General features: G+C 36.5%; 2 protein-coding genes across 2 annotated transcripts; both read right to left on the bottom strand.

Moving 5' to 3' along the window:
• Window positions 1-755: 755 nt before the first annotated feature.
• Window positions 756-1,691, bottom strand: LOC120874352 (olfactory receptor 8G1-like). The gene has a single exon (XM_040255728.1). It carries the CDS (start codon window positions 1,689-1,691, stop codon window positions 756-758), a length of 936 nt encoding a protein of 311 aa, XP_040111662.1.
• Window positions 1,692-15,910: 14,219 nt separating this feature from the next.
• Window positions 15,911-19,593, bottom strand: LOC120874390. Its single transcript, XM_040255759.1, has 2 exons — window positions 19,543-19,593; window positions 15,911-16,852 (listed from the first exon to the last, which is right to left on the bottom strand). The coding sequence occupies exon 2, from the start codon at window positions 16,844-16,846 to the stop codon at window positions 15,911-15,913; it is 936 nt and encodes a 311-aa protein (XP_040111693.1). The 5' UTR covers window positions 16,847-16,852; window positions 19,543-19,593.
• Window positions 19,594-25,062: the final 5,469 nt, after the last annotated feature.

The following is a 25,062-nucleotide window of genomic DNA, read 5'->3' as shown; positions in this document are numbered from 1 at the left end:
GTGAAGTTCTATTTTAGTCTGGGTATGGGAAACCCTGGTAATCAAGGCTGGAGTAATCGAGTTCCAGATACCACTCTATCTCCAGATTTGCTATGTTGACCCATCAGATAACAAATACACATATTATTTTTTAACACGTGTATGCTGCATGCTTGAAAACCAAGAGTTTTGGTTCAAGGATTTGGGTTGGTGACTTTATTTAATGACTTAAAAAATCAGGTGTTCACAAGTTATCTTACCTGTATTGGGGCTTGATACTGAAGTTACTCAAGTTCATGCTTCTAAATTTTGAATAGAAATAATTTAGGATGTCATCAGTTTTATTGCAGATCTTTGAAGAACTATTTTTTGAAAGTCATATGTAGCTATTAGAGAAAGTAATGGATAATGACATTATGAGATATATTTGGCTTCCTATAAATATTTTTAAAAAGGAAATGAGAAAATTATCAAGGTCTTTCTAATGCCAGGAACTATCTTAGGTCCTGCAGATACAGCAGTGAAATACATGCATGGGGATAACCTTCATGAACATTACAGTACTGTGCATTTTGGACAATAAGCAGGCAAGTACACACCAAAAACAATAAGTGGAATAGTAAGAGCATACAGGTTTGATCAGTGTTACAAAGCATGAAGGGTTCTTAGCTCAGATATTAAGCACTGGTAAGGATTTTGACGTAAGAGAACCATACATTCATACAGTGTAACAAGCAATGACTAGACCTAAGATATCATGCTCATGTTATGTCTGGTCACAAAAATATTCTTCTCTCAAGAATTTTCTTCAGGGCAACATTGACATCTTTATTCCTGAGGCTGTAGATCAGGGGATTAAGCATGGGCACAATAATAGTATAAAACACAGAGGACACTTTCCCTTGGTCCATGGAGCTCACAGATGATGGCTGCAGGTACATGAATGCTGCAGATCCATAGAAAATAGTGACAGCTGAGATGTGGGAGCTGCATGTGCTGAAGGCTTTGGACCTGCCCTCCGTGGAACGAATGTGGAGGATGCTAGAAATGATGAAGATGTAGGAGCTGAGGATGGTCAGGATGGGGGCAAAGATGTTAAGTGCACCAAAACATAGGACCAGTATTTCGTTGACATAGGTGCTAGAGCAGGAGAGCTTTAGGAGAGGCAGAAGATCACAGAAATAATGGTTGATCACATCTAATTTGCAGAAACGAACCTTAAGCATGCAGCCTGTGTGAGAGAATGCACATACCAATCCCACCATATACACTCCCGAAATGAGGGAGAAACAGGCCTGATGTGACATGATGGAATTATACAGCAAGGGGCTACAGATGGCAACATAGCGGTCATAGGCCATTGCAGCCAACATGTAGCACTCAGAGGCAGCAAAAAGGAGGAAGAAGTAAAGCTGAGTTATGCATTCAGGGTAGGAGATGATGTTCTTCCCTATCACAAAGTTCACCAGCATTTTTGGGGTAATGACAGTGGAATGACAGAGGTCAATGAAGGACAAGCTACTGAGGAAATAGTACATGGGGGTGTGCAGGTGAGAACTGAGCCCAATCAGTGTGATCATGCCCAGGTTCCCCACCACCGTGACCACATAGATTCCTAGGAAGAGGAGGAAAAGGGGCAGCTGGAGTTGTGACTGTTCTGTTAGTCCAGCGAGGATAAACTCAGTCACTGAGGAGTAATTTCCTTTTGCCATTTTATCTGGGAAGTTTCTGAAGGAGAGAGAGAGAGAAAGGGTCTTTTTTAGGCTTTGTTTATTAAAGTTACCTCACATAGAAGGTTAACTGTTTGAATATTTCCTTGGTTTCTATGAAAAGTTTAAACTCCGGATAAGTTTTCTGAACAACATTTTCTTAATAACAATCCTTTAACAAGTGGTGCTGGGAAAACTGGTCAACCACTTGTAAAAGAATGAAACTAGAACACTTTATAACACCATACACAAAAATAAACTCAAAATGGATTAAAGATCTAAATGTAAGACCAGAAACTATAAAACTCCTAGAGGAGAACATAGGCAAAACACTCTCTGACATAAATCACAGCAGGATCCTTTATGACCCACCTCCCAGAATACTGGAAATAAAAGCAAAAATAAACAAATGGGATCTAATTAAAATTAAAAACTTCTTCTCAACAAAGGAAACTATAAGCAAGGTGAAAAGACAGCCTTCTGAATGGGAGAAATAATAGCAAATGAAGCAACTGACAAACAACTAATCTCAAAAATATACAATCAACTTATGCAGCTCAAGTCCAGAAAAATAAATGACCCAATCAAAAAATGGGCCAAAGAACTAAATACACATTTCTCCAAAGAAAACATACAGATGGCTAACAAACACATGAAGAGATGCTCAACATCACTCATTATCAGAGAAATGCAAATCAAAACCACAATGAGATACCATTTCATGCCAGTCAGAATGGCTGCGATCCAAAAGTCTACAAGCAATAAATGCTAGAGAGGGTGTGGAGAAAAGGGAACCCTCTTACACTGTTTGTGGGAATGCAAACTAGTACAGCCACTATGGAGAACAGTGTGGAGATTCCTTTAAAAACTGGAAATAGAACTGCCTTATGACCCAGCAATCCCACTGCTGGGCATATACATTGAGGAAACCAGAATTGAAAGAGACACGTGTATCCCAATGTTCATCGCAGCACTGTTTATAATAGCCGGGACATGGAAGCAACCTAGATGTCCATCAGCAGATGAATGGATAAGAAAACAGTGGTACATATACACAATGGAGTATTACTCAGCCATAAAAAGAATACATTTGAATCAGTTCTAATGAGGTGGATGAAACTGGACCTGATTATACAGAGTGAAGTAAGCCAGAAAGAAAAATACCAATACAGTATACTAACACATATATATGGAATTTAGAAAGATGGTAATGATAACCCTGTATGTGGGACAGCAAAAGAGACACAGATGTATAGAACAGTCTTTGGACTCTGTGGGAGAGGGAAAGGGTGGGATGATTTGGGAGAATGGCATTGAAACATGTATAATATCATATAAGAAACGAATCACCAGTCTGGGTTCGATGTAGGATACAGGATGCTTGGGCTGGTGCACTGGGATGACCCAGAGAGATAGTACTGGGAGGGAGGTGGGAGGGGGGTTCGGGATTGGGAACACGTGTACACCCGTGGCAGTTTCATGTTGATGTATGGCAAAACCAATACAGTATTGTAAAGTAAAGCAAAAAAAAAAATGTTTTTACAGCTTGAGAAAAAATATATTAAGCTATTTCACTTACACATTTTCCAGCCATAATAGTAATCATTTTACCTATTTGAATGGTTATTCCTTAATTCAAACATTCACTTATTTTAAGCACTTTTTTCCCAATTTAGGTTTGCAAATTTGAAATTTTAGAGGACCTATTAAAATGACAGAAGCTGGTTGAGCATCAACCTGGAGTTGAGCAAATCTCATGTAAGTGCAGAACCTTTCATTAACTAGAATTTAATTTCTGTCAGAGGAGAAAAGAGACACATCAAAACAGATTTTGTAATTATTTTTCCTGATAATTATAAAACATGAGTTTCTATGTAAAAATCTTCACTTTTTAATGTTTTTTGAAATAAAACAGCACAAACAACATTCACTAGTCCACTGTTGGCATGTTTGTGGACTAAATGCTTTAAGAAAAGATATATGAATTGTGCTTGTGAGTTAAAGTGCAAGTATCTGCATTCATCTACTGACTCATCAATTACTGCTTGATAATATTTGAATAGTAAAGTAATCTCATTGTCTAATTAGAAAAGATTAGCAGTCTGAAAATGGTAATAATAACAATTGCTGTTTTTATTATTGTTATACCATGCTATTATTTGGAAAATAGAAGATAATTACACACTTCAAAATACAGAAAGAGCACTTATAATGGTTAAACTTTTTCTTTTTCATCTTTCATTAACTAAAAGGGTATTAAAACTAGTCATAAAATTAGGGGATATAAAATCAGAAATGCAGTCTCCTGTTAAGCAATAAACAGATTATCATTACATATGGGTAGAAATAAAATAGCAAAATTGCTACTTGAATACAAATTAAAAAGAAAAATCTAAATTGTTCTACTTCACAGCTAAATAAAAATAAAATTGAAGTGAATCTTAAATCTAGGCATAAAGCCTAAACTGTTAAACTTTGTGAGAAAACACTAAAGAATATATAACATATTGGAGTAGTCTAAGAATTTGTTAGAAAGAATACACATACATACCAACCAATATAACCAAATAATATAACAATATTGATAAATTATTGTTATTCAAATTAAAAACTGTTCCTCAAAATATACTATTAGAATATTAAAAGCACTATGGACTGTTATTGAAAGTATGAAAAATAATATTGAAAAGATAATAACATGAAGACAGTCAAACAAGTTAAAAATAAGAAAACTATGTGAACAGATATATCACAGATGAAGATAAAAGAATAATTAACAAGAACATAAAAGGATACTGAAATCCTTATTCACCAGAGAAATGAAAGCAAAAGTAAACCATAATGGGAAACAACTGCACGTCTAACATGTTAATGTCTGGCCTTCATGCTTAATCTCCCTTCCTCCTTATATCTGGGTTCATTTAAAACATACATATACTATCAGAAAATGACTCTCTTTCTAGATTCCAACCTATCTCAAGTCAGAGGAATTTTACAGTAAGGACAATATTTTAGTTTCTCAATGTGAACGTGAAAGAGACTCAACTTCACTTCACTTCACATAGCCAAGTGTCGCTGGCTCTCATGATGTTATTGTGGGTAAGATGGAGTTCTGTGGGCTGGTCACTTTTCAGTCAGATATAGAACATATCTGAACAAAGAGTATCTGTTAATTCAAGGACTCCCCAATATGGTTGGATCATCAGAGTCACCTAGAGAGCTGAAAGATCTGCAAAAATAATGACTGTAAAAATGTAAACATGATTATAATTAAGAATAAAATTTCCTGAATCATTGTCCTTATACTCTTTTGCTATGGGATGTTAGTATTTGCAGAAGAGCAATGATAAACAATTTTTGCTTTTATTTCTTCTCCTAAAGATTACCTTTACAGCTCAAAATAATTCACAGACTCTTGGTACTTCCAGAGTTAACAACTTTCAACATTTTATTGAAATTTCATTTTATTGCATAAGCAGTACCACTTCCTAAAATTTACTCTAATATTTGATACTTATATTTTAAAAATATCTTTTCTTCATTTCTTTTTTATCTTTAAAAATGTTCTATGAAGCAACTGACAGACAACTAATCTCAAAAATATGCAAGCAACTTATGCAGCTCAAGTACAGAAAAATAAATGACCCAATCAAAAAATGGGCCAAAGAACTAAATAGACATTTCTCCAAAGAAGACATACGGATGGCTGACAAACACATGAAAAGATGCTCAACATCACTCCTTATCAGAGAAATGCAAATCAAAACCACAATGAGGTATCGTTTCACACCAGTCAGAATGGCTGCGATCCAAAAGTCTACAAGCAATAAATGCTGGAGAGGGTGTGGAGAAAAGGGAACCTTCTTACGCTGTTGGTGGGAATGCAAACTAGTACAGCCACTATGGAGAACAGTGTGGAGATTCCTTAACAAACTGGAAATAGAACTGCATTATGACCCAGCAATCCCATTGCTGGGCATACACACCGAGGAAACCAGAATTGAAAGAGACACGTGTATCCCAATGTTCATCGCAGCACTGTTTATAATAGCCAGGACATGGAAGCAACCTTGATGTCCATCAGCAGATGAATGAATAAGAAAGCGGTGGTACATATACACAATGGAGTAATACTCAACCATTACAAAGAATACGTTTGAATCAGTTCTAATGAGGTGGATAAAACTGGAGCCTATTATACAGAGTGAAATAAGCCAGAAAGAAAAACAGCAATACAGTATACTAACACATATATATGGAATTTAGAAAGATGGTAATGATAACCCTCTATGCGAGACAGCAAAAGAGACACAGATGTATAGAATGGACTTTTAGACTCTGTGGGAGAGGGAAAGGGTGGGATGATTTGGGAGAATGGCATTGAAACATGTATACTATCAGGTAAGAAACGAATCGCCAGTTTATGTTCGATACAGGATACAGGATGCTTGGGGCTGGTGCACGGGGATGATCCAGAGAGATGATATGGGGTGGGAGGTGGGAGGGGTGTTCAGGATTGGGAACTCATGTACATCCGTGGTTGATTCATGTCAATGTATGGCAAAACCAATACAGTATTGTAAAGCAAAATAAAGTAAAAATAAAAATTAAAAAAAATGTTCTCAAAAGTTTTTATTCATCAGCTCTCCAAATTCTCTCAACTCATCTGGAGAAATTTTTATTACACATTTCATAACCTAACATCAGAATTAGGGATTCAGAATCTTTGAGGATTTTAAAAGATCTGAACTTTGAATAAAGTAATTTAAAACAAGCAATCCAATAAACCTGCCAGGTTTGGGAACTACTGAATTAGAAGACACAAAGTCAGCATAGTGGCATGTTTTAGGTGGAGAATTTTAAACATTCTGTTTTTTTTTTCTTTATTTCTTCTTTTGTCTTTTCATTTTTCCCCCTCATTTCTTCTCTTTCCTCCCTTTTATCCTTCTTCTGCTCCTTCTTTCTTATTTCTCTTCTCAATAATTTAGCAAAAATTCATGAGACAGAATTTACCAAAAAGCAAGTCTATTCTAGAGTATGAAAACTGCAAAGACATAGTTACTAATATCATAAAATTAAAGATGATATTAAGGTGGCCTAATATTCATCATAAAGTAGCATAATATGCAAAAATTGGAGTGAAAACTCAGAGGGCCATGCAAATTTGCATAGATCTCCTTATGGATTCAGAGCTAGGGAACAGAATATTTTGGAATTTTTATTTCAAAATGTCTTCTGTTATTTATTAGTCCTGCCACAATTGTCATAGGATCTACCTATGAGAGTCTGAATATTTCTTTGGAAACAAGTTATTATACTCTACTTATATAAGAATCAATTAAAGATAGAGATTTCCCTATCATATATAGTTAGATTAGATATACTAGAAAAATTAAGAATTGGATGTGTATAGCAATGCCAATTAAGTAGCATGGCCACTTAAGCAGGGTTAAGTCTTTTGTCAAAATATGAGATGAGATCACTAAACTTTAAAAAGGACAAAATACTTTTTACTGGCCTTTCAATATTTGAATTTTAAAGGGGATAGGAGGAAGTAAAGGTAGAAAAGAGCAGTTGGGGCTTAAACTCTCTGTGTGAAATTTTTCTTTTCTCAGTGAAGCTTGAGCTTTAAGATTGCCAGTCCCTTCCGGTGTAGTACACACTCTGTGGTCAACAAAACTGCTGAAGTTCCCACAATCTAGTCCCCGAGGAAGGACAATAACTGGAAACGTGAATAGAGACACTAAAAACACTTAAATACACTGAAATTTAGCAAAGCAAAGAGTTGTTATGTTTAAAATTTAGATTAAAAAAACCCAATTCTTTGTATACTGGTTATAGCTTTGGGTGCAGTTCACCTGAAAAAAATAAGGTGTCAATTCATTAGTAACTCAGTAAAACCCACAAAGTAAGTGGCTGGTTAATAAATTAGTTTCAGATTACACTTGTAGAAACACAATATCTAGAGTATGATCAGTAGTAACCCCAATAATATAGTTTTCTAACACTAGTTCCATGGAACTACAAAGCCACAAATCATCATATGGGTTCGAAGGTCTTGGGTTCTTAACATATCTGGAAGAGGGGATGAACCTACTTCCTCATGTGTTAAGTTGGTCACCACTGGTCATACGCAGCCTGATGCTTAACCTGTCACTTCACACAATATTATCATTTTCTATGTGTGCAATTAGGTTAGGAAGCACTGTGCCACACTTACATTATATCTGGAGTTTTGAGTTATAGAAATTCTTTTTTTTTTTTTTAGAAATTCTTTTTAAGGAGAGACATCGACAAGATAAAAGGCAAATAAAAACTGTGAAGAACTTAGAAAATATGTGAGGATAATGGAATACATAACAGATCTATCTATCTATCTTAGCAGATATATCTCAAGGGAGATATAGCCTAAAGAAAATCAACTCTGAATATTCATTGGAAGGACTGATGCTGAAGTCAAAACATCAGTAGTTTGACCACCTGTGAAGAAGAGCGGATTCATTGGAAAAGGCCCTGATGCTGGGAAAGGTTGAAAGCAAAAGCAGAAGGGGGTGAAAGAGGATGAGATGGTTAGACAGCAGCACCAACTCAATGGATATGAATTTGAGTAAGCTCCAAGAGATAGTGAAAGACAGGGAAGGCTGGCATACCGCAGTCCATGGGGTCACAAAGAGTTCGACAGGACTTATCAACTAAGCAATAACTTCTCAAGGGGACCTAAAGGGAAGAAAGACATTTTATGTATGACATTTGAAAGATCAAAGAAAATCAGTTCAGTCGCTCAGTCGCGTCCAGCTCTTTGTGACCCCATGAACCGCAGCATGCCAGGCGTCCCTGTCCATCACCAAATCCTGGAGTTCACCCAAACCCATGTCCGTTGAGTTGGTGGTGCCATCCAGCCATCTCATCCTCTATTGCTCCCTTCTCCTCCTGCCCTCAATCTTTCCCAGCATCATGGTCTTTTCAAATGAGTCAGCTCTTCGTATTGGAGTTTCAGCTTCAGCATCAGTCCTTCCAATGAATATACCTTTCATTATATACAAGGGAAATTTTTCTAAAAATTGGGGTCCTTAGAAATGGCAATTCTTGATCATTGAATACACTTAACCATAAATCAGATGATGAACCACCAGGGACTTTAGGGAAAGAATTTTCTTCATGGCTTTTAAGGCAAAGTATGGATATCTACACCACCTCTTGCCACTTTTCAGACTCAATTTGTATCTGGCTCCTTTCAGTTTCAGAAACTTACATTCAAATTCAGAACATTTTCTTTTTCTAGAATAAGTCAAATTCTCTCAACTTATCTATATTTTTATTTACTCATGCTTTCATTATTTCACATGAAAAAAAGTAGTCTTACCAACCTCATTATCTCTATTATCTGCTAAATATTTTTTTCTTTTCTAATCTCATTTACAATTAATGTCATCATGAAAACCTCCAATTCCTTGAAATTGATTAGACTTTCTTACTACATGCTTAAGAATCTTCCATTTCTAAATAGCATATTTTCAGACTGAAGTTGGTCTATAAATCAGATGAACAAATCAGACTTATTCTCCTCTGATCAGTAAGCAGCCTACATCTGGCACATCATAGCAAGTTAAAAATATGCTATGAATAAATTGATACTTATATGAATAACTGTATTGTGGAATATTTGCCTAAATGCCAATGGTTATTACTTTCATAATTAAAGTCTCAGAAAGAGAATGTATAATCAACACACCTTTTTTCTTCTGGAAACCACAATGCCAAATCTTGTTGGAAACACGCTCTTAGGGAAGAATAGTACTAGTGTGAGTGTTGGGAGTGATAGGTATCCAGCATTCTGCTGTCTTTAGTGCTGAGAGGGCGGGGACAACCCTGGTCTCAGAGCCACTTTTGAAGCTGATCTGCATCACAGGTCAGCATCTCCAAGTCTAAGTCTTCAGAGTGTTTTTTCAGATTCAAGGTAGCAAACATCTGCACCTTTCTCAGTTCTCCCCTGAGTGGTTGTGATCACTGTGCTATGAAGGTGTGTCCTGGATTTAGCTATGCCAGTGAATAAATAACATGGAGTAAAATACTCTCTAAGGATTTCTATTTCTCAGGAGACAAGCTCTTGAAAAAGAAGCAATTGCAGTTAACATGTCCCCAGTTGACATGTCCCCAGATTTTTCCTTAAGAAGGATTGTTTGCCAATCCTGAACTCTTCAGTTAGTGATAAAGATTTCTTCACAGGATCACCTGGGGACTTTTTTTTTTTTTAATGCAGATCCTCATTCAGTGGTTCTGAGGAGTATTTGAGATTTTGAGATTCTGCATCTCTTACAAGCTCCTTGCCAATGCTACTGGTTCCCAGTCCACTCTGTGAATAAAAGGTTTTAGAGGATCATGGCTCATCTTGACAAGTTGGATGCATGAGTGCTAAGCCACTTCAGTCGTGTCTGACTCTTTTGAGATTCCATGAACTGTAGCCTGCCAGGCTTCTCTGTCCCTGGGATTCCCCAGGAAAGAATACTGGAGTAGGTTGCCATGCCCTCCTCCAGGAGATCTTCCTGACCCAGGGGTTGAACCTGCATCTCATATGTCTCCTGTATTGGCAGGCTAGTTCTTTACCACTAGCACCACCTGGAAAACCTCCTGACAAGTTATCTTAATGTTAATAGGACAATAGATTTCAAAATAATGAAGTAAAGAGAATGTAAAATCAACACACCTTTTTTCTTGTATAAAAATACATTTAATTCATTTAATTGTAAGTAGGAAATATAAATATTGATTCAAAAGTCAAACCTATATAAAATCGGATTTAAGTTTACAGGTAAGAATTCAGAATATTTATGTTATATTTGGTTTTTCTGAGGTCCTCACTATTAAAAATTCTAGTTGCTAAATATAAATAAACATTTTATTAGCACCTTTGTTTCTTATTCCTTCTATTTTCATATTCCTTCTATTTTTTCATTTGTTTGTATATTTTCATTTTTTGTTCCAAAATCAGAAAATGGGAAATAATATAAGGTTAACTTAAAGTAAATTGGACACTCAAGTTAGGAGAAATACTATAAAATATAGTTAAATATATCAGTTCAATTATTATTACCAGTTTACGCTTGCATGCATTCGTATTTCTCAATTTTGGATACTCATTTCAAGTTAACAAGGGAGTTTATTTTATTATTATTTCAATACCCACGGTACCCCCTATGTCAAAAAGTCAAAATTTTAAGAGTATAACATAAGATATCAGTATTTTTTGAAAACATCTAAACCTTTAATGTACACAGGAATAACCTAAGGATCTTGATCAAAAGTGGTTTGTGATAGTAAGTCTCAAAAATGGCTTGATATTATGCATTTTAAATAAAACCTCTCAGATCTTGTCACTGCTCATCTATGGACCTCTTGGAAAAATGAAGGTTAGAAGATCTGTTGTTTTGAATAACTTCCCTAGAGTTCTTTCTTTTTTTTCCAAATTTTTTTTATTGAAGTATAGTTGATTTACAGTATTATGTTAACTTCTGCTATACAGCAGTGATTGTTATACATACATATACATGCTTTTAAAAATTCCTTCCCATTATGATTTATCACAGGATATTGACTATATTCCCACATGCTTTCTCCTAGGACCTTGTTGTTTATCCAGAACAGTTCACATCTGTTAATCCCAAGCTCCCAGTCCATCTTTCCCCTGCCTCCCATTCCCTTTGGCAACCACAGTTTCATTCTCTGTCTGTGAGTCTGTTTCTGTTTTGTAGATAGGTTCATTTATGTCATATTTTAGATTCCATATATGATGTCATGTGGTATTTGTCTATCTTCTTAGTTCACTTAGTATGGTAAACTCTAAATCTACCCATGGAGCTGCAAATGGGATTATTTTATTTTTTATGACTGGGTAGTATTCTATATATGTATATAACACATCTTTTTTACCCATTTATCTCTTTTTTTTTAATTTTTCTTTAAATTTTTAAAATTTTTATTTTTACTTTATTTTACTTTACAATACTGTATTGGTTTTGCCATACATTGACATGAATCCACCATGGGTGTACATGAGTTCCCAGTCACTCATTATCAGAGAAATGCAAATCAAGACCACAATGAGGTACCATCTCACACCAGTCAGAATGGCTGTGATCCAAAAGTCTGCAAGCAATAAATGCTGGAGAGGGTGTGGAGAAAAGGAAACCCTCTTACACTGTTGGTGGGAGTGCAAACTAGTACAGCCACTATGGAGAACAGTGTAGAGATTCCTTAAAAAATTGCAAATAGAACTGCATTATGACCCAGCAATCCCACTGCTGGGCATACACACTGAGGAAACCAGAATAGAAAGAGACACATGTACCCCAATGTTCATTGCAGCACTGTTTATAATAGCCAGGACATGGAAACAACCTTGATGTCCATCAGCAGATGAATGGATAAGAAAGCTGTGGTACATATACACAATGGAGTATTACTCAGCCATGAAAAAGAATACATTTGAATCAGTTCTAATGAGATGGATGAAACTGGAGCCGATTATACAGAGTGGAGTAAGCCAGAAAGAAAAACACCAATACAGTATACTAACACATGTATATGGAATTTAGAAAGATGGTAATGATAACCCTGTATGTGAGACAGCAATGTATAGAGACAAAGAGACACAGATGTATAGAACAGACTTTTGGACTCTGAGGGAGAGGGAGAGGGTGAGATGATTTGGCAGAATGGCACTGAAACATGTATACTATCATGTAAGAAATGAATTGCCAGTCTATGTTCGATGCAGGATACAGGATGCTTGGGGCTGGGGCACGGGGATGTTCCCTAGAGTTCTTTCAGATTTAAGCAAGATGTCCCCCAATTAAAAGGTTTCTTTAGCATTGGATTTGCTGTGGCTGCAGGATTCTGGGATGTTTGAAGGGCAATATGTGTGTCTGGAATGCCACCTTATAGTTGAGCAGACAATGATTTACAGTTACTTCAGTGTGCTGAATTTTAAAAGTTAGAAAGAGATTTTGGAGTTTGGTAAAGGTCAAGGCTGTATATTATCACCCTGCTTATTTAACTTGTATGCAGAATACATCATGCAAAAGGCCTGGCTGAATGAAGCACAAGGTGGAGCCAAGGTTGCTGGGAGAAATATCAATAATCTCAGATATGCAGATGACATCATCCTTATGACAGAAAGAGAAGAGGAACTAAAGAGCCTCTTGACGAAGGTGAAAGAGGACAGTGAAAGCTGACTTAAAACTCAACATTCAAAAAACTAAGATCATGGCATCTGGTCCCATCACTTCATGGCAAATAGATGGGAAGAAACAGAAACAGTAGACTCCAGAATCACTGCAGATGATGACTGCAGCCACAAATTTAAAAGACATTTACTCCTTGGAAGAAAAGCTGTGACCAACCTAGATAGCATATTAAGAAGCAGAGACATTACTTTGCTGACAAAGGTCTGTCTAGTCAAAACTTTCTCTTTTCCAGTAGTTACGTATGGATGTGAGAGCTGGACCATAAAGGCTGAGCGCCGAAGAGTTGATACTTTTGAACTGTGTTGTTGGAGAAGACTCTTGAGAGTCCTTTGGACTGCAAGGAGATCAAACCAGTTAATCCTAAAGGAAATAAATTCTGAAGATTCATTAGAAGGATTGATGCTGAAGCTGAAGCTCCAATACTTTGGCCATCTGATGTGAAGAGCTGACTCACTGGAAAATACCCTGATGCTGGGAAAGATTGAACATATGAGAAAAAGGAGGGCACAATAGAAGACGAGATGGTTGGATGGCATCACTGATTCAGTGGACATGAATTTGAGTAAGCCCCAGGAGATGGTGAAGGACAGGGAAGTCTGGAAAGCTCCAGGTCTTGAGGTCATAAAGAGTCAGACATGACTGAGTGAGTGAACAACAACAACAACGAAAGGTCAGACACAGAAAAGATGTAAACAAAAAGTAAAAACAGATATTTTTCCTATGACTATACATCCTGAAAAGTGTTAAGAAACCCATAGATGCCATTCTTTCAGTACTAATAGGGTATATGTTCTGATATATTGTTGTTGTTGTTCAGTTGCTCAATCATGTCCGACTCTTTGTGACCCCGTGGACTTCAGCACACCAGGCTTCCCTGTCCTTCCACACCTCTCAGAGCTTGCTCAAACTCATGTGCATTGAATCGGTGATGCCATCCAACCATCTCATCCTCTGTAGTCCCCTTCTCCTTCTGACTTCAATCTTTCCCAGCTTCAGGGTCTTTCTAATAGGTCAGCTCTTTGCATCAGGTGGCCAAAGTACTGGAGCTTCAGTTTCAGCATCAGTTCTCCCAGTGAATATTCAGGGTTGATTTCCTTTAGGATTGATTGGTTTGATCTCCTTGCAGTCCAGAGGATTCTTAGGAATCTTCTCCAACACAGCAATTCAAAAGCATCAGTTCTTAAGTTTGTTCTTCCAGGTTATGGAATCAAGATTGCACAAGCAGAAAGAATATATATATATATATATTCTAGAATATATAGAATACATAGAATATATGTATATATACATATATATTCTAGAATATATATATATACAGCAGAGTAGGAATCATGCCTGAGATAGGAGGTTTTTTTAAAAAATCATTTTTCTAAATTAATTTTAATTGGAAGGATAGGAGTTTTAATTGTAGCCATTTATCTTATTTTATTTTATTATTATTTTTTTCTTTTTTGGTAGGTTTTATTTATTTATTTTTTTAAAGCATATATATATATTTTTTTCTTTAATCAGGATTGGGAACTTATGTATCTTTTTTTAAAATACTGATTAAATTTAAGTCAAATAATATGAGAGCACTTGGAAAATGAATGTCTGACATCAATGAGTTAATGGATAATGGGATACAAGGGTAGTAAATAATATTATGTTATATGTGTTTTTGTTACATAATTAGACACTACAGGTGAATAAGGTTAAACACTTTCCAAAGAACATTGATCTGTTATTAATGAGTTCATGTTTTGAACTGAGAAGAGACAGAAGACAGCTGAGAATTTAAAATTTTCATGAGAATTTATAGTTGTCATGTCCGACTTTTTTTTTGACACCCATAGACTACTCTGTCCATGGAATTTCCCAGGTTAGAAATTTGGAGTGGGTTGCCATTTCTTTCTCCAAGGGATCTTCCTGACCAAGGGATTGGACTTACTTGTCCTGCATTACCAGGCAGATTCTTTGCCACTGAGGCACCAGGGAAGACCCAGATTTATAGTAACCAGGTGGTAAGATGCCCAGAAGCAAATAAGGAATCATATAAGGGGAAAGAATAAATGTTTCCAAGATAAAACTGATGTGGAATGGCAATTATTTGTAAATTATGGCTTTTTTGGCTACTATGAGTAGTTTTTCCATAAACAATACAGCATTACTTGTATAAAGATAAAAATGTGTTGGACTGCTTTCATAAATTTATTGGTGTTAAGCATGAAAATTTGAATCTCTTTAGTGAGTTTCCATCATAAGATTCTGCAGTAACTCTCCAACTGATTTCTTTTTCCTTTGATTAAGACAGATTTGAAATATTTTGATTATTTTCATTATATCAAATGAAACAAAAGTGATACTAAGATTAGAGAGAGAGAAGAAAATGACACAGTCTTATAAGGAACTGTAGATTAATGTGCAAAAGAAAATTACTGGGAAGGCCTTAGACTTACCCATGATTACTTGGGGCCAATATATCACTTTGAGTAAAAGCACAGATTCTGGAGCCAGACATTCTAGACTCTTCTCATTTATTATGTTTGGGAACTTAGACATTTACTGAAACTAAATAAGTGTCAGTTTATTCAGATTTCAAAGTAATATAGTACTAGGGCTTGCTCTGAGAGAAACCTATAACTATTAAATGAAGTCATCTACTTTAAAGTGCTGGGCTTTCTGCTTGATATTTTATACTATCTCAATCATGTATGTTATTATTTTATAATGATCATCATAGTTGTTGTTGTTTGTATTTTTTTTAATTAAACTGGAACTTCTTTAATTCTTAAGACTCTGACTTTATTCTTGTTATTTTTCCATACATAGTCACTGTAACACAGGTTCAATGGAAGTGGCCCAGAGAGAATTTGGGAAAAGTATTATATGAGAAAATGATTCTGAATTTCCAAAAATTTTAACAATAAAACTAAAGCATTGCCTGTCTCAGCAAACCAAAGACATATTTCTGATATGACACTATGACATTGAGTCTATTCATCTACATTTTCCGCTGTCCAGAATTTTCTTCAGAGCAAATTTGACATCCTTATTCCGCAGACTGTAGATTAGAGGGTTTAGCATGGGTACAATACAGGTATAAAACACAGAGGACACTTTCCCTTGGTCCATGGAGCTGACTGATGATGGCTGCAGGTACATAAATGCTACAGATCCATAGAAAACAGCGACAGCTGAGATATGGGAGCTGCAGGTGCTGAAGGCTTTGGATCTGCCTTCAGTGGAGTGGATTTGAAGGATGCTAGAGAGGATGAAGATGTAGGAAGCAAGGATGGTTAAAACAGGAATCAGGATATTAAAAGCACTAAAGACTAGAGCCAATAATTCATTCATGGAGATGCTAGAACAGGATAGCTCCAAGAGTGGCAAGAGATCACAAAAATAATGGTTAATCACATTGGCCTTGCAGAAATAGAGTCTAATCATAAACCCTGTATGGATTGCAGATTCAATGATGCACAAAATATAAACTGTCACTGTGAGCTGGAAGCACCTATAATAAGACATGATGACATTGTAAAGCAAAGGGTTACAGATGGCAACATAGCGGTCATATGCCATTACAGCCAGCATATAACATTCTGCAATAATAAAAACAATAAAGAAATAGAGCTGAGTCATACATTCAGGGTAGGAGATGATATTCCTCTCTGTCACAAAGTTCACCAGCATTTTGGGGGTAACGACAGTGGAATGACAGAAATCAATAAAGGACAAATTGGTGAGGAAATAGTACATGGGGGTGTGCAGGTGAGAACTGAGCCCTATCAGTGTGACCATGCCCAGGTTCCCCACCACCATGACTGAGTAGATTCCTAGGAAGAAGACCAGAAGGGAAATCTGGAGCTCTGGTTTCTCTGTGAGCCCAGCGAGGATGAACTCAGTCACTGAGGAGTGATTTCCAGGGTCCATTTTCTTCTCAGCAGGTTCTAAGTTTAAAAATAAGGAAATGAGTGTATTTTTGTGTTGTGGTGTGTGTGTGTGTGTGTGTGTGCGTGTGTGTGTGTGTGCGTGTGTGTGTGTGTGAGAGAGAGAGATTTATGAACATAGGCATGTGCATGTGTGTGAGGCAGAGAGTAATCCTGCTGAGACCATTCTTTAATGGTCATCAGAGGACATACATAATGTGGGGATTTCTTTAGCTTCTATTGTCATTCTAGGACAAACTGTGATTCTGGTTGAACTAGAGTAAAAATTATAAACTTCAAGAATCTTATAATTGAGATATTTCATAAAGTTTAAGAGAAACACTGATTTCTGGACTTTTAAAGGCAGTCAAAATGAACATTTCTACTATTATTTGAGCACTCTTCTTTCCTCCAGATTTCTGGATTCCAACCTATTTCAAGTCAAAAGAATTTTACATCAAGGCCAAGATTTTAGTTGATGAACATGAACGTGATATAATAACTTATGATCACTTCACATAGTCAAGTGGTACTGCCTCTCATGATATGCGCGTGGGTAAGATGGAGTTCTGCGGGCTGGTCACTTTACAGTCAGATGTAAAAGAACATGTCTGAACACAAAGATGGTCTGTTAATTCAGGATTCCCCAATATGGCTGATCAGCAGAGTCACCTAGAGAGATCACAACATTTATAAAAATAATGAGTGTAAAAATGTAAACATATAATTAAAAATGAAAGTCTTCAACCATCTTCCTTAACAGTCTTTACTCCAGGGATAGATTAATCTCTGTAGAGTAGCTCTGATAAATCACTTTTCTTTCTGTCTCTTCAAAAGATTGCCTCTACAATTTTAAATAATTAACAAATCTTGGTACTTCCAGAATTCCAGAATTTTATCAAATTTCTCTTTTATTATATATGCTGTTACTTTAGTTAAATCATTACCACTGCTTCCTTTTTAGTCTAATATTTGATACTTTTATTTAAAAAATGCTTTTCCTTTTTGCTCTTTATCTTTAAAAATGTCCTCAAAGGTGTTTAGAATCTTGGAAGATTTTAAAGCTCTTAACACCTTATAATCAAAATGATATAAAACAAATAAACCAACAAAACTGCCAATGTAATTCTGATGATCAGTGAGATTTGGGAACTACTGTGTTAGAAGACACAAAGTTCATGTAGCAGCATGTTTTAGGTGGAGAACTTGAGAAATTTTTTTCTCCTTCCTTTTCCTTTTATCTTCTTATTTCTTTCCCCCCTTTCTTCCCTTTCCTCCTTTTCGTCTTTCCCTTACCTTCTTCCTTCTTTCTTTCTTCAATAATTTGGCAAAAATTGCTGAAACAGCACTTCATTTCAAAATGAAGTTTAGTCTAGAGTATAAAAATTACAAAAACACAGTTACTTACCTTATGAAATTCAAAATTTGATAGTAAGAAGGCCTAATATTCATTATAAAGAAGCATAATATGAAAATAAAATTGGAGTGAAAACTCAGAGGGGCATGTAAATTTGAACAGCTCTCCTAATGGATTCAGAGCTAGGGAACGGAATATTTTGTAATTTTTGTTTCAAAATGCCTTCTGTTACTTATTAGTCCTGATCCAGTGTTCATCTTATACACCTAATGTAAGAATTAGGTGTATATAGCATTGCTATAAACCCTGCTTATACGGGGGTGAGTCATTTATCAGAATATAAGATGGAATCACTGAACATTAAAAATGACAAAGTTACTACTTACTGGCCTTAGCTTATTTGACTTTTAATGGGGATAAGTAGGAGTACAATTAGAAAAGAGCAGTTGGTACTCAAACTCTCTGCTGAAAGTTTTCTTTTCTCAGTGAAGCTTGGGCTTGAAAATTGCCAGTGCCCTCTGATCAGTGCACACTCTGTGATCAATAAAACCTTCCAAGTTTCTACAACTTAAACCCCAAGGGTGACGGCAACTGGAAAAATTAATAGAGACACTGAAAACAGTTAAAACAAACAAACTTGAAGTTTAGTGAAGTAAAGAGTATTTATGTTTAAAATTTAGATTTTAAAAAACCTAATCCTTTGAATACTGGATATAGCTTTGTGTGTCATTCACTTGAAAAGAATAAGGGGTCAATTTTTTATTAAGTCACTAAAATTCACAAAGTAAGTGACTGGTTAATAAAGAAATTAGTTTCAGATTGCACTTGTAGAAACACAGTGTCTAGATCAGTAGTAATTCCAGTAACATGATTTTCTAATAGTAGTTCCATGGAACTACAAAGCCACAGATATGAGGAAGTGAGATCGAACCAATACTTCTTCATGAGTTAAGCTGATCACCACTGGCCACATGCAGCCTGATTCACTTAACCTGTCACTTCACGCAAATATTACCATTTTCTATGTGTGCAATTAGGTTGGGAAGCACTATGCTACACTTAAATTATAAATGAGTTTGGAGTTTAGTTATGGATATTCTTTTTAAGGAGAGATATTGACAAGATAAAGGGCAAATAAAGACTGTAAATCTTGAAAAATACTTGAGGTGTTGGGATAATTAACAGATGTCGTTATATATCTCAAGGGACTCTAAAGAGACAAAAGACATTTTATGTACGGCATTTGAAAGATCTAAGAATACAAAGGAAAATATTCTAAAATTTTGAGTTCTTAGAAATGTCTGTTCTTAATCACTGAATACACTCAATCAGACTCAGTTCACATGTGATTCCTTCCGGTTTCAGAAACTTACATTCAAATTCAGAAAATGATTGTTTTCTGGAATAAGTCAAATTCTCTCAACTTTATCTAGATTTTTACATACTCATATGAAATAATAGTCTCACCAACCCCATTCATCTCTATTATCTTTACTAATCTCATTTACAATTAATGTCATTATAGTAGTAGTAGGGTTAGCTGCTCAGTCATGTCTGACTCTTTGCAACCTCATGAACTGTAGCCCACCAGGCCCCTCTGTCCATGGGATACTCTAGGCAAGAATACTGGAGTGGGTCACCATTCTCTTCTCCAGGGCATCTTCCCAACCCAGATATCAAACCCAGGTCTCCCACATTGCAGGTGGATTCTTTTATCACCTGAGCACCTGGAAAGCAGAATACCATCATGAAACCCTCAAATTCCTTCTAATTGATTAGACATTTTTTACTACAAGCTCAATAATCCCCCATTTCTAAACAGCACATTTTCAGACTCCAGCTGTACTATAAATCAAACGATGAACAAATCTGACTTAGTTTCCTCTGTATCCAAGAAAATATACCACATCTGGCACATCACAGCAAGTTTAAAAACATGGTTTATGAATAAACTAATAATTTTATGAATGAAGATGTTGTGGAATATTTGCCTGAATGCCAACGGTTCTTACTTTCATAACTGAAGTCTCAAATACCAAGTATAAAATCAACACACTTCACCTTTCTTTGTTCCTGGAAATCTCAATGCCAAATCTATTTCACAATGTGCTCTCAGAGAAGAATAGCACTAGTGTTAGTGTGTGGAGTGACAGGTACCCAGCATTCTGCTGTCTTTAGTGCTGGGAGGGCAGACCTGACAACCCTGGTCTCAAGAGTCACTTTTGAAGCTGTTATGTATCACAGATCAGCATCTTCAATTCTAAGTCTTCAGTGTGTTTCCTCAGCTTCAAGGTAGCAAACATCTGCACCTTTCTTAGTTCTCCCTTGAGCAGTTGTGATCACTGTGCTATGAAGGTGTATCCTGGATTTAGCTATACCAGGCAATAAATAACATGGATTTAAATACTCTGCAAGGATGTTCATTTCTCAGGAGACTGGCTCTTGAAAAAAGAGGCAATCGCAGGTGAAGTGTCCCCAGTTGTCGAACATTTTCTTTCAAAAGGTATAATTTGTCAATCCTGAACTTATCAACTAGCAATAAAGATTTGTTCACAGGCTTCTGCTAAGGATTTTGTTAAACTGGAGATCCTGATCTGGCCAGTCTAAGTTGGATCTGAGATTCTGCACTTCTTACAAGCTCCTGCCAATGCTGTGGCTTCACCATTTAGACTGTGAATAGTAAATTTAGAGCATCAGGACATATTCTGAAAATTTATCCTACTGTTAATAAAGCCAGAAAATTTTAATAATGAATTAAAATCATTTTTCATGTAGTATATATATTTAATTTTTATAATAATAGATAATATAAATAATTGATTCAAAAATGAAATCTATATATAATTGAATTTTAGAGTTATGGGGCAAGAATACAGAATACTGATGTAATATTTTTTTGAAGTGGTCACTATACTAATTTTACTTATTAAATTATATATTTAATGAAACAGTTTATTATAAGGCAATTATGTTTTATAGTGCTTCTTTTTTATATACTTTGACTTTTTTATTCCAAAGCTGGAATAACTGGAAGCAGTCTTAGATTGTAGTATGATGTAAGATAAACTGGAAACTCACAACAGGGAGCACTTATAGGTTCAATTATTTTTAAAAGAATTTACAGTTGGGTAACACAGTGCTTCTCAATCAATTTCCACATTAAAATTGTGGAAAAGCTCAATCATTTACTCAACTGAAATAAGCCTCAATTACACTAGAGCTTGCCTTAAGGGAATAGAATAAATAGTTACTCATTTGAAAATAGGGCATAGTGTTTATAGTTCATAAAATCTTTTATTATTTGTTATATTTATTGGAGTATAATTGCTTTACAATGTTGTGTTAGTTTTTACTTTACAACAAATGATATTTGTTTTTCTCTTTCTGCCTTCAGTTCAGTTCAGTTCAGTTCAGTGCTCAGTCGTGTCGGCTCTGCTACCCGATGAATCACAGCACGCTAGGTCTCCCTGTCCATCACCAATTCCCGGAGTTCACTCAAACTGACACTCATTGAGTCAGAGATGCCATCCAGCCATCTTATCCTCTATCATCCCCTTCTCCTCCTGCCCCCAGTCCCTCCCAGAATCAGAGTCTTTTCCAATGAGTCAACTCTTTGCATGAGGTGGCCAAAGTATTGGTTTCAGCTTCAGCATCATTCCTTCCAATGAACACCCAGGACTGATCTCCTTTAGGATGGACTGGTTGGATCTCCTTGCAGCCCAAGGGACTCTCAAGAGTCTTCTCCAACACCACAGTTCAAAAGCATCAATTCTTCGGTGCTCAGCTTTCTTCACAGTCCAACTTTTGCATCCATACATGACTACTGGAAAAACCATAGCTGTGACTAGATGGACCATTGTTGGCAAAGTATTATCTCTGCTTTTGAATATGCTATCTAGGTTGGTCATAACTTTCCTTCCACGGGGTAAGAACCTTTTAATTTCATGGCTGCAATCACTATCTGCAGTGATTTTGGAGCCCCCCAAAATAAAGTCTCTCACTGTTGCCACTGTTTCTCCATCTATTTGCCATGAAGTGATGGGACTGGATGCCATCGTCTTCATTTTCTGAATGTTGAGCTTTAAGCCAACTTTTTCACTCTCTTCTTTCACTTTCATCAAGAGGTTTTTTATTTCCTCCTCACTTTCTGCCATCAGGGTGGTGTCATCTGCGTATCTGAGGTTATTGATATTTCTCCCTACAGTCTTGATTCCAGCTTGTGCTTCTTCCAGCCCAGTGTTTCTCATGATGTACTCTGCATATAAGTTCAATAAGCACGGTGACAATATACAGTCTTGACGAACTCCTTTTCCTATTTGTAACCAGTCTGTTGTTCCATGTCCAGTTCTAACTATTGCTTTCAGCCCTGCATATAGGTTTCTTAAGAGGCTGGTCAGGTGGTCTGGTATTCCCATCTCTTTCAGAATTTTCCACAGTTTATTGTGATCCACACAGTCAATGACTTTGGCATAGTCAATAAAGCAGAAATAGATGATTTTCTGGAATTCTCTTGCTGGTTCCATGATCCAGTGGGTGTTGGCAATTTGATCTTTGCTTCCTCTGCCTTTTCTAAAACTAGCTTGAACATCTGGCTGTTCACAGTCCACGTATTGCTGAAGCCTGGCTTGAAGAATTTGAGCATTACTATACTAGGGTGTGAGATGAGTGCAATTGTGTGGTAGATTGAGCATATTTTGGCATTGCCTTTCTTTGTCACATTTCTCTGACAGGATGTGGTCCACTGGAGCAGGGAATGGCAAACCACTTCAATAATCTTGCCTTGAGAACCCCATTAACAGTATGAAAAGGCAAAATGATAGGATACTGAAAGAGGAACTCCCCAGGTCAGTAGATGCCCAATATGCTACTGGAGATCAGTGGAGAAATAACTCCAGAAAGAATGAAGGGATGGAGCCAAAGCAAAAACAATACCCAGTTGTGGATGTGACTGGTGATAGAAGCAAGGTCCGACGCTGTAAAGAGCAATGTTGCATAGGAACCTGGAATGTTAGGTCCATGAATCAAGGCAAATTGGAAGTGGTCAAACAAGAGATGGCAAGAGTGAACATAGACATTCTAGGAATCAGTGAACTAAAATGGACTGGAATGGGTGAATTTAACTCAGATGACCATTATATCTACTACTGTGGGCAGGAATCCCTTAGAAGAAATGGAGTAGCCATCATGGTCAACAAAAGAGTCTGAAATGCAGTACTTGGATGCAATCTCAAAAATGACAGAATGATCTCTGTTCGTTTGCAAGGCAAACCATTCAATATCACAGTAATCCAAGCTTATGCCCCAACCAGTAATACTGAAGAAGCTGACGTTGAATGGTTCTATGAAGACCTACAAGGCCTTTTAGAACTAACACCCCAAAAAGATGTCCTTTTCATTACAGGGGACTGGAATGCAACAGTAGGAAGTCAAAAAACACCTGGGGTAACAGGCAAATTTGGCCTTGGAGTACAGAATGAAGCAGAGCCAAGGCTAATAGAGTTTTGCCAAGAGAACGCACTGGTCATAGCAAACACCCTCTTTCAACAACACAAGAGAAGACTCTACACATGAACATCACCAGATGGTCAACACCGAAATCAGATTGATTATATTCTTTGCAGCCAAAGATGGAGAAGCTCTATACAGTCAGCAAAAACAAGACTGGGAGCTGACTGTGGCTCAGACCATGAACTCCTTATTGCCAAATTCAGACTTAAGTTGAAGAAAGTGGGGAAAACCACTAGGCCATTCAGGTATGACCTAAATCAAATCCCTTATGATTATACAGTGGAAATGAGAAATAGATTTAAGGCCTAGATCTGATAGATAGAGTGCCTGATGAACTATGGACGGAGGTTCGTGACACTGTACAGGTGACAGGGATCAAGACCATCCCCATGGAAAAGAAATGCAAAAAAGCAAAATGGCTGTCTGGGGAGGCCTTACAAACAGCTGTGAAAAGAAGAGAAGCAAAAAGCAAAGGAAGAAAGAAAAGATATAAGCGTCTAAATGCAGAGTTCCAAAGAATAGCAAGGAGAGATAAGAAAGCCATCCTCAGCGACCCATGCAAAGAAATAGAGGAAAACAACAGAATGGGAAAGACTAGAGATCTTTTCAAGAAAATTAGAGATACCAAGGGAACACTTCTTGCAAAGATGGGCTCGATAAAGGACAGAAATGGTATGGACCTAACAGAAGCAGAAGATATTAAGAAGAGGTGGCAAGAATACACAGAACTGTACAAAAAAGATCTTCATGACCCAGATAATCATGATGGTGTGATCAGTTACCTAGAGTCAGATATCCTGGAATGTGAAGTCAAGTGGGCCTTAGAAAGCATCACTATGAACAAAGCTAGTGGAGGTGATGGAATTCCAGTGGAGCTATTTCAAATCCTGAAAGATGATGCAGTGAAAGTGCTGCACTCAATATGCCAACAAATTTGGAAAACTCAGCAGTGGCCACAGGACTGAAAAGTCAGTTTTCATTCCAATCCCAAAGAAAGGCAATGCCAAAGAATGCTCAAACTACCACTCAATTGCACACATCTCTGACCGAGGAGCAGTGCACTAAGAATGGTTTAGGCAATTTAAGCTTCATGGTTGAAGTACTGGCAGTCAGATAATTATTCATATTTCCAAACTATAATAATGGCTTTTGAAGACAAACGCTAAGGGTCATTTATGATGTGTTTTAAAAAAATAATCATGTGTTTTGCGTATGTTCTCCATAGAATTCAAAGATGGTGGTGATATGAATTAGTAGAATACATGCAAAATACAAGTAGAAATTTTCGTAAACAGTAGTCAACAGTTACATTAAATAGTTGGTGTATTTTTATAAAGACCAATGTGTTACATTAA

The sequence above is a fragment of the Oryx dammah genome, unplaced genomic scaffold, assembly GCF_014754425.2.
Source record: "Oryx dammah isolate SB20612 unplaced genomic scaffold, SCBI_Odam_1.1 HiC_scaffold_15, whole genome shotgun sequence".
In the NCBI taxonomy this organism is placed as follows: Eukaryota; Metazoa; Chordata; class Mammalia; order Artiodactyla; family Bovidae; genus Oryx; species Oryx dammah.
The sequence above is the reverse complement of the archived record's forward strand: the minus strand, read 5'-3'. Positions and strand labels throughout refer to the sequence as shown.

What these genes read in the sequence shown, in the direction of transcription:
- LOC120874352 (XM_040255728.1), bottom strand. Translation starts at nt 1,691, where the DNA reads ATGGCAAAAGGAAATTACTCCTCAGTGACTGAGTTTATCCTCGCTGGA.
- LOC120874390 (XM_040255759.1), bottom strand. Translation starts at nt 16,846, where the DNA reads ATGGACCCTGGAAATCACTCCTCAGTGACTGAGTTCATCCTCGCTGGG.